General features: G+C 41.1%; 1 protein-coding gene across 1 annotated transcript in view; it reads right to left on the minus strand.

Annotated features, from left to right (window-relative positions):
- The window catches only part of LOC145994807 (uncharacterized), a 49,099-nt gene extending 38,743 nt beyond the window's left edge, over positions 1–10,356 (minus strand). The window contains exon 1 of the mRNA XM_083131114.1: positions 9,828–10,356. Coding sequence (XP_082987240.1) covers positions 9,828–9,854 — 27 coding nt within the window. The 5' untranslated portion in view covers positions 9,855–10,356. The remainder of the gene's footprint in view (positions 1–9,827) is intronic.
- Between the last annotated feature and the right edge of the window lie 920 nt (positions 10,357–11,276).

Raw genomic sequence — 11,276 nt, forward strand, 5'->3', positions numbered from 1 at the left:
TAATAATTAATGTGAGTTTTGAAGAGTTGCCATGAAACTGCCCTAACAAGAAACTGAAAGTTGCGGAAGAAATAGACATTTAAAAATAAACATCTGGGAAAGCGAAATGCAGTTACATAAACAAGGATATCGCCAGAGTGAGTCATGTGCGAAGAAAAAGGTTAAGAATGACAATCGCTTCACCCACTAGCATACCCGAGACGGTAAAGCAACATTTTCGCCCAGGATTATCATGTGTTTAACATGCGAATTGCGGACGCACATAACACACATGAGAAAAAGAGCGTGACGCAACATGTGAGCAAGACTCGCCACCTTGCCCTTGTTTGCGTATTAAGGAAAAAAGTGAAAGTGAGGGGGATTCCCGACAGAAGCGGTAATAAAACAGCATTAAAGTCTCTTGGACGAGAGAGAGAGTCTCACGCTTTACCGAATCAAGTCCTGCTTTTTCTTTAATTTTTTATCCATTTCAGGATGTCCGGCTTCGTTGCAGAGACGCTGCAAGATCCTGTACGCGACATCGCCGCCCGAGAAGAAAGCGATGATGCTCTACCTACAGGATAAAGGTCCCGGATCGTTTTATTTGAAATTGAAGCAAGTAATTTGCCCTCGGCAAGTGGCGAAAGCGCGTCTGGCGTTTGTCTGAGATTAGGTTTCCAGGAATTCCAACAAAGATGAAAGTGAAACTCCAGGTGTGATGTTTGATTGCTCGGTCGGTCGTCGATTCCTTGAGCGTTTGGACAGTTCCTGATGCTAATCGGGGACGTGTAAGGCTGCGATAGTCTGGAAGTAGAGGGTCCGGGTTTGGCCAGTGCACGTTGATTTAATTAAATTTAATTAACGACGCGATAAAGATGTCCGTGGTCGTCATGGACGCCCGCAGGTTTATTTCCATAGAGGAGCAAGCAAGGTATTTCTTTCTTCAGTCGGGGTCAAACAAGGCACATTTCCCCCATAATAGTATTGTCTCCTAAAAACACATTGCTTGAATTTTAAATTATTATGTTCATGTAATAATTAGGCTAAAATATAATATTGTGGCTGAAATGAAATTGTGTGTCTGAAATATATAATTTTGGTTGACTTATTTTCCCCTTTCAGGATGTCCATGGTCGTCAAGAGCAGGTAGGTTGGAAAAGGTATCTTCATGGAAATTGAATAGCATGAAATGTTCTTCAAGTAAATTTTATCTTGAGGATGTCTTTGCCATTCTACATGGTCATTCTCTCGCAATGAAACCCAAACATTCCTCAAAATTTCACCCAGTACAGTCACTCATTATCATGGCGGACAGATAGTCTATTAGTTGTTTATGTGTGGTACTTGAAACGAAAAGCTTCCACGATGGTGCGTCGTCGCATCGTAATAAATGGTTGCCGTGTTCGATGCCCGATGCAATGCGACAACGTTGGCACAAGCCACTTTAAATTAAAAAGAAATGAATGAAGAAAAAAGAAAGAACCTCTAAGCGGTAATTTACAATAGTTACAATACAAGGAACAAACAATAGTTATCCCTGTATTCTGTTTATCTTTTTAAAATCAATCTAACCCAATTTTGTATTTTTTGAATTCAGACATTCACAAAGATCTACATCTTGCCCGGGGTTCGGAACCGGGACCCTTGGTCTGTGATAACCAGGGATGTACTATATGGGAAATTTGACATCGCGATATATCGTCACAGACAATACGACACGATATACGCCTAAAACATTGGGACGATATATCGTCTAGTTGATATCGCCTGGACGATATTGTCCAGACGATATAACGAACAACACTAGTGCTAACCACTCCACCACGGAGGTCGACATTCCATCGGGGAATCCCTTCAGAGAACTGAAACACGTCCGTCAACTCTACATAGAATGCCTTCCCAGACCAACCAAAGGAGTATTCCAGCATTTTTATCTTGAGACCAGTTGGTATATAACAACCGAGAGGGCTGTGCTATTTCTTCCTGCTCCGTTGGTTGTAGTACTTAACTTACGACCGACGGGTGTCCAATATCAGCTTTTGGAAAGTTTCTAAAAGACTGAACACACAATGCAGGAAATATCCAGCGTCAACTTACAATAGTGCCCACTAAATTTGTTATTCTGTAGGGATATCGCATCACGTCAAATACCAAAGTTGGCCACTCATTGTTACTAACCATGCTATAACTTAAATTCTGCAGCTAAATTCTGTTTTCTATGTTCGGTATTTTACAGCGTCTTTCTAACTCTTGTCCCAATTGCGACTAAAATACTAAATTAATGAAATAAAATGCTGGGACGAAGACAGTGGAAAATCATTGCTTTAATAAGGAATTGAGCATGGGACCTGTTGCTCCGTAGTATATTGCACTAACCACTGTCACACGGTGGCCTGTATTGCAGAAAAAGCGTCCGTAGCAACGCCAACTAACAACGTCGGTAGCAACGCCAGCTAGCAATGTCCGTAGCAACAGTTAGTTTGAGAAATTGAGTGGGTGTCCAGGATTAAAGTGACCCAACTCAGAGCTCTCTGTAGCCTGTTTGAGGCATCGTAGAACTCTGAAATTTGGTGAATCCACTATTCAGACCATGGGGAAGAGAATGGCGATAAAAAGAAATAGTTCAATTTTCCGCTACCAGTATGAAATATGGCGCTGTACTTCCATGATGGGTTGTAATAATGACGTAAACTGCTCCAATTGGTTATGGATTTGCCTTTACCTTGTAATCTTGCAATAAACGAGAGATTATTTCCAGCCAGTAACAAATGTCTTTCTAATTAATAACTCAGCTAAATCACTTAACGTGATTATTTGTACAACCAATCATGGAAGTACAGCGCCACATTTCAACCTGGTGGCGGAAAATTGAGCTATTTTTTATCTCCATCCTCTTCCCCATGGTCTGCATAGTGGATTCACCAAATTTCAGAGTTCTACGATGCCTCAAACAGGCTACAGAGGGCTCCGAGTTGGGCAACTTTAATTCTGGCCACACAGTATTTTATTATCTAGTCAGGAGTGTGTCCGTAATTTTGTTTTAGTTAAGAGGCTTATTCTCGTACTGTGTGACGGGAAAAAATAGCCTACGTGCTGATGTGTTCATAATATGAAAATCAATCTTCTCCATATTACGTACACATTTATAGAGTTATTGATGTAATAGATGTAACTATACATACACATCGAATACACATATGAACAACAAGAGGCTATTTGAATCGCTTTAACAATACATAACGTGAATATCGAGAAGTGGTGTCAGTCTCTTGAAAAGTTTCTCGAATACTTGCAACGGGCACATAATTACATTTATATTCAAATTAGTGCACATCCGAAGTACAACAGCTAAGGAAATAAAATCGATTGTGATTGTCATGCAAAGTGTTCTAAATAAATAATTTGAATATATACATTTTTTAATAATAAGGAAATATTCCCCTAAGCCACGTGAAATTTCGGAGAGTCCATGATGAAGTTTTGGGAGTCAGTGCCCCTGGGACCTCCTTTGACGGCGTCCCTGTTAAAATGGCTCCTGTTTTATTGGATGAATTATAAATAAATAAATGCAATCTCAATTACAAGGCGCAGACGCATTGTGCACCAACAACTCTTGAAGTCCAAAATTGAATCTGGCGCCCCAGAGTCCCCCCTTGCCCCCGGAAGACTGTTCCAAATCCAGTTCGAACCGAACCGTGAGAATTCAAATCGCCTCAACGGAGGAATTCTGATTCCTATCTCCCGTTATATCCCCCGGCAGGAAATTCCTAAATATTCCTCCAGATATTTATCACGCCATTCCTAAGAAAAGGCAGAGAACAAGAACCAAGCAATCATCAACCCTTCTCTCCGAGAGACCACAAAGTTCTGCCCTAAAATAAATCCACGTGAGTCATCCGAAGGCTGGTTCGTTCCGAGAATCGACATTGCGTTTCTGAAACCAAGAGTACGGACTCATCTCGGTGTGCTTGAAGCACGTTTGATGAGTCGTGACGCATCATGGCACGCATTGTACCTGGAAGAAGCCAAACCAGTTATGCTTCGAGTGCTGGAAGTGAGCGTAATATTGCAATAACCGCGTACTAGTTTCCTTTGAAAGTATCCGAGACGTGACGTTGAATTTTCAGAATCGAAGGCCCGGTTGAAATATTTTCCAAAAATATCCCAAACGCATGATCTCGAAAGGTGAACTTTGGTTGACCTTTCGCAAATGATGCTGCCTCGAATGGAAGACCGCAATGTATCTAGCCGATGGAATTTCCAGATGATTGTTTCTTGGAACTCTTTGAGTACTCTCTTCACGCAAAGGTGTGACCTGCTAAGTGGTATCCAAACTGAGCCTCAAGGGGCATATGTGGGGATCTCTTTGTTACAGCGTTGCAACTCAAATAGCTTTTATGCAACTATGTGTATATCCACCGATTTATACAATCCCCTCCCTACAACAGTTGTCCTTTATAATGCTCTAGTCACAACTTTCCAACCCAGGATATCGGATAGAATCTCGGCTTGGGCGTTCCTAAGTTAAGTGTTCCTTAATTAATTTAATCATTTTTTTGCGATTAGCCAAAAAAAAAAAAACAGACCCGAAAAATTTAAGAGAATGATATTGGGTTTGATTCCAGGTGGAATTGCATTACAAAATTGTTCAAATATCTCTCTAAACTGTATGTCCAGTTACAAGAAGATTATCTAGATATAAACTGAAACGTAGGGAAAAATAGTTCTTGTTGAGTATTCTCGTACGGCAAAATTCATGTATGATCTAACTTTATGTCAATGACTTCATGTGTGCCATATAGTCAAACATAGAAATAAACAATTTAATTTTCATGAAATTCAATCTCAATGCATTTAAACTATCAGCCTTGGCATCTCTGATTTACATAGGAATTACATTATAAATTAGCGAAAAACTCTGTGCATGACACTCTCTGCTACCCGATTACCCATTCCATCGGTAAAGCTAGCCTAAAAGGAAATTTTTCTCGGACACAATAGTATTGTTTACTTTAGCCATGAGATCGACGGGAAATTTGCTTGGATAGCTTGTTTGTAAAGAGCCCACTTTCAAGTAGTCTGGGATGGAAGGTGTGTAGGCCGTGTATTCCCGTTTCGCCCAGTACCGAAAAACTTGTTTCATTGACCCAAGTGATAACACGCGCCAGAACGGAAGTACCGTTTCGCCCAGAGGGAATTTTTAAAAGTTGGTTTGAATGTGAAGGGAAATGTGAAAGTAAAAAGCCAAATAATGAGGTGTGGCTTCCAAAGGGGAGCCTTGTCGCATTGTTTAATGCATCAATAACAGAAATACAGATACATGTACATAAGAATACACAGTACAAACACAATATCAACAACAGTATTAGCCAGTGAGGTTATGTTAGGTAAGGTTATAGGTGGGGTGTAGAGAGAAAGGACACGTGGCTCTACACGATTGGTCATTTTTACTTTCACATTTCCCTCTGGGCTAAACGGTACTTCCGTTTTGGCGCGGATTATCACTTGGGCCAATAAAACAAGTTCTTCGGAACTGGGCGAAACGGGCATAAATCGTGTACGCACTTGGCAAATACGTGTACAGGGTGTACCAAAAGTCCCATTACCCCCCTTTTCAAATGTAGACAAACCTGCAAAATCTTATTTTAACAGCATGCGTATGATGAGAGGATGGTATACCATTAAATCAGACCAATGACCACCATTTACTCCATAGGATCTGTGTGCACACCACCATTTTCAAAGCACAGTATTATTAGCCTCCAGGTGCGATGTGAAATCTTCCGTAACATAAGATGTCAGATCTGGATTTCAGGTGAATACCTCAATGATGTGTTCAGAGACAAATGAATTGGACGAGGATCGCCATATTTCCCGGCACCTCTAAAATGGTCACCCCCAAGTCCAAATCTGACTTGTGATAATGCGCTATGGGGACACATCAAACAGAAAGTCGCCCATAATCGTTATCAGACAACTGAGGAACTTCAAGAAGCTGTTCGCAGTGCGTTTGCTTCCCTCACGCCAGCCATGTCACGGAGGATTTCACATCGCACTTGGAGGCGAATAATACTGTGCCATGAAAATGGCGCTGTGCACACAGATCCTCTGTAGTAAATAGTGGTCATTGGTCTGATTTAATGGTATAACATCCTCTCATCATACGCATGCTGTTAAAATAAGATTTTGCAGGTTTGTCTACAATTCAAAGGGGGGGGGGGGTAATGAGACTTTTGGTACACCCTGTAGATCAACCATTCAGTAGCAGCTCCTCTCCCCCAAGAAGGAAAAGTGGATGTACTCTGATGTGACAGATGGGTTTAACATTTCTCACCTCGCTACGGCAAGGTTTGTACAAACAGTCCTCACAGACAAGTTTTTTTTTTCTATTTTTTGCTCGTATTCGGGAGGTCACATTATGGTTGATGTAGGGCCGTCGCCACCGATGTTCTCTAGGCCACCCTTCTGCCGACACAAATAGTGTACCAGGGGGTCACGGGTTCGAATCTCAGCCTGGGAAAGGGTGATCTTTGTGAGATTTCCTCCATCCGTTTCATCATATCATATACAACCATAGGTGTAACTTGGGACCTAACTTTGAGTGGGCAGAATCGAACTTGAGGCTTAATTTCGGGGCCAGAATCAAAAAGTTGTAAGTCCATACAAATATCATGCAGGACTATTTTGATAAATAACTGCTACATTTGCAAAATCATAAAAAATTCTTGTTACTTTGCCCCTCATGTTCCATACGGTAAGAAAAGTACCATTCGACTTGTAAATGTTCATAAACCTGAATTTTAAGTAAAATAAACCAAATCAACCGAATAGTGTAAATGAGACATTTTGAGAATCATTTATTGCTGAGCGAGAGAGAGGGGAGAGGAAAAGGGATAGATAGGTGGAATGATTGAGAGAAGGAATAAAGAGCAGGAAGAAAGTGAGAAAGCAAGAGATAGAAAACAGATGGAGATTGGAGGAAAATGAAAATTATAGGGTGATGTAGATTAAATACAGGAAGGATTATACGATAATCAAAATCATAGGTGAAAGCTAATTTCTGTGGAGGGGGCTAAGGCTTCCCAAGGGTTGTAGTGTTAATGTGCCTGTGTATATGAATTCGTGTAACAATAACCAACCAATCCCAGCTGCACATTACCAGTAACTAGCGTCTGGCGAAGGAAGCTGCTCGATAATGCATTAGTGGAATAACGCTTACCTTGAACTGAGGTCATCTTGTGGCTTGTGAACCTGTTTGAACCAGATACACAGACAGCGGGATTAAGGCCTTTTCTACACTGAATAATATTCTGCAGAGAATAGCTATTACTTGCTTATATCAAAGAAGTGCTGGTTTTCGTTCACAATTATTCTTTCTTCTTGAGACAAGAGTGGTGGAATTGATATTGTTTCCTTAGATAGACTTTCCTTAGTAGAACTCCTAATCTTAAATATAAGAAAAAGATAAGTCTATGTTTGTTTCTTAGTTTTCTTTGATGAAAGCGGTGCTGGAAATTGGTGAGGATTCGGATTATCGGTGGTGCTCCAGCAGTTAAAACAACTTGGGTCGACTTGTAAGCAAGGGATCTTGCGTTCGATACCCGGTGGAGGCACATTCCACAGTGGTTCGGATTCCACTTAAAACTGTAGGTCCAGTCCCGATTAGACTATCTGTGCATAAAGTAAGACTTAAAAACAACAATTTAAAGTAAGACTGAAAAACAACAATTTAAACAAACGACAACTTGGAAACTATTTCATAAAGAAACGTAATGGACTTCGAATTGTAAGAACAGTTAGTGCGAAGATATACATTGGTATAAATCCAGTGGAAGTTAAGAGAGTGGAAGGCGGGGGATTCTATCCTTTCAGTTAATGAAAATTGCACAAAACATTCCAGATAGAATAATTTCCGTAGGCACCCACTTATTGTCTCCATACGAACACCTCACCATCTGTCCCCAAACTCGCCCCCTCCCACTCGAACTCCCACAGAGAAACTTTTCCTTATTCAATCTCATCAAATAAACTATTTTTATCTTGTTTGTTTCCCTGTACTGGTTTAACGCACCAGGTGGTCGACCAACGTTGTCCGGTGGAGTACATTGCTTAGGGCGATGTTAACTATGAGTGTATGTGTTGCAATTGTTTGTTTACTGCAAAGCTCCAGCCATCTCACATAAAGAAGTGCTGAAATAATTTATACAAAATCGAGCACACACAGGGAGAGAATAGGTAAAAAAGAGAGGAAGAGATAGAATGAAACAAATAGAGAAACGGAGGAATGAAGAAAGAAAGAAAGGACGTACGAGAAGGGAGGAAGAAACGCATAATATAGAGATAAAGCAAAAAGATAAGAAGCAGAGGAAGAAAAAGATAATGAAAAACGTAGAAGAGAAAGAAAGAGGAACATAAAAATAAAAGGAATAGTGGAAGAAAAACGATATAGAAAGAGAAAAGGAGGGGAACATGAAATAAAAGAGAGAGAAGGGAAGGAAACGAGATGAAGAAAAAGGGATAGAGAGAGGAAGAACACAAACATAAAAGAAAGTGAGAGGAAGACAAACTAGATAGAAAAAGAGAAAGGTAAAAAAGAAAGAGAGAGAAACAAAAATACAAGAGAGGAAGAAAAACGAGATAACAAAACAGAGGACTAAAGAAGAATAGAGACGAAGAAGTAAAGAGAGTGAGGAAAAAGGAACGATATGGCTATGGTGGAACAGAAGAAGAATGGAACAAAGAGGAAGGAAGAGAGAGAGAGAGAGAGAGAGAGAGAGAGAGAGAGACTTTTAGAAGCCATGAACACTGAAGCATGGTTTACTTGAAAATATTTATTTGCAGCAGATACAGTGATTTATGCACACGTCTCCCAACGCCTATCCAAAATTTTCACAAGAGCCAAATTTATGTTATTTTATCTTTCTTTCTGCCTTAAATCTTCCAAATGGGAACATTTTCCACAAACCACTGACTTTGTTTTTGTTAAGTTCACTTTGTGCGCAGTTCGGGACTGCATCTGCAATTTTGAAGCGAGATCCGAACAACTATGCGCCTCAACCAGGTATCGAAACCAGGACTTCTTGTTACACGATAAACCAAAGACCGTTCACTATGATTATAGACCTCATGAATTCATATGAGCATGTACACATTTGCATGTTTTTTTAACGTTTCTGTTACGTTAGTCGCGACAGTGAGGATGAATGAGGAATAGATGCAAAAGTAAAGACAACCAAACGATCATGTCGGAACTCGAACCCAGAACTTTCCAAGATTGCTTTGCTCTCGATCAGACATAACTTAACAAGTTTGATTGTAAGTCCCGCGGATATTATATACGCTAGTAAAAATTACTGGACAAGGTTTGATAGTGGACTTAATGCTCACGTAGGCTAATCGAATCCTCCCTGTAGGGGGTTGTTACGTCGTCGCCTTGCAATCACATGGTTCCGGGTTCGATACCCTAGTGAAGGTACAGTTACGATGGACATTTATGGTAACGAACCGATTGAGCGTTAATGGGATTGTTACAACCCAGACGTGTCCGTGACTGTACATAGTGGTTCGTATCCCCTTTTAAAACAGTAGATCCAGTCCCTATTAACCTATCTACCTATCTTGTGCTTAAAGAGAACTTAAAAAGACTGGTTAATCGGGAATGGACATGTACGTACATTTAAAATAAGGTTAAAGTCACTGTGTAATGTGCCTCTACGCGGATCGAATCCAGGACTCCAAATGACAAGTTTGAGAAGGCCTTACTGGACAAAAAAAGGAAAACTTTTAGTTGTCAGTTTTCGTGGAACACGTGTATAATTGAAAATATATTATTGCATAAATGTACTTACCAGGACTGCCAGGGTACGTAGCGCCATCTCCACTCGCACTAGGAACAGAATAACCACAAACAAGGTCCACTTAACCACGTGACACACACGCGTTCGTGCCGCTTGCCAAACTGGAGGTTTGTTATCAGTCTTCCAGCTGCTGGTCTGTGCTTGCAAGACCTTGGGAGTGCAATGCACCGGTGAAAATGGTCACCGAGTAACTTCCTCTGTACCTCCCCCCTTTTTTTGCCTCGTCAAGCACAACTAGTGTCCCTCAATGTAAATATTGGTGATTTCATTCGCTTGGATCGAAGGAAAACGGCCGGAACCTTCACTGCCCGAGTGAGGCTGGTATATCGGCGTCAGCTGTTCGAGTCTTGTCCAGCGACAAGAGCCAGTGGAAGGTTATCGCGTCCAAATAGCTACTGATCGGCAAAACATGTTGAAACATAGTCAAACGGTCAAATTGCCTGGGAGCCAAGAAGGCATGGAATCCCTGCACCCACCTCGAGAATGTTTTCTCTCGAAAGGCAATTTTCCACCTCCTGACTTCCCTGGTTGGTCAGCGAGAGTCACATGGTCGTTACATGGACGCGTAACGTTTATTCTTCATTACATAACAACAAACAAGCCCTCCCTCCCTCCCTTCTGTCTTTCTTGCTCCTGGGACGCCGTGCATGTGAAAACACACTCCTACAAGAAGTGACGCGTTGCTTACGTCACTAAATGCTGCAGCAGTCGTCGGGATTTGACCCGGATGCTAGGTTCCTGTCCTGGGCATGACGTCACGCGAAGGGAAGAGCATGATGAGGACCTTTATTATTGCTTTGCGATAGCCTAATTACATTGTTGCATGTTATCGCAATATCTTCCTGTACGTACATAGTAAAGTTGTGGACATTGTCTTGCTTTTGTTGCGCACGGAAATGCTTTTACCGAACGATTACTCACAAGACAAGGTCGCTAAGAAACCTACGAACAGTAGATTACTCATACTAAATCGGCAATCTCTGTCCGTCCTTTCTGCAGGTCTAGTCCTTCCATGACGTTACTTTGTTTAAATTTTTCATAACTTTTTATTTTATTGCTGGCAACAGTGATAGACCGACAGACGTTGGAACATGTGGCGCCAACTTCAAATATTTTTTAGGATAGCAAAATTGATATACGCTTTACTTCAATAACGGTTATTTCACGCCGCTTTTCTACAAATTGGGATAATCGCGACGATGAGTTGATCAGAAACACGATGATATGCACATGATATATATCAAACAGAGAGACATCTTAATTTGGTCTCCCTCGTGGCACCTCTGATCCATGTTTTTAAGCGCAGAAGGGTACTGTAAGAAAGCTCAAAATGACTGCGTGTGAATTGTCAAGGTTAGATTCCGACTTCAAGAAATGATTTCCCGACGTTTCGGGATCCAGAACAGTCGAGAAATTCCAAAGGATCGTATTTAAAAGTGG

The sequence above is a fragment of the Lepisma saccharinum genome, chromosome 11 (assembly GCF_977018435.1).
Source record: "Lepisma saccharinum chromosome 11, izLepSacc3.1, whole genome shotgun sequence".
In the NCBI taxonomy this organism is placed as follows: domain Eukaryota; kingdom Metazoa; phylum Arthropoda; class Insecta; order Zygentoma; family Lepismatidae; genus Lepisma; species Lepisma saccharinum.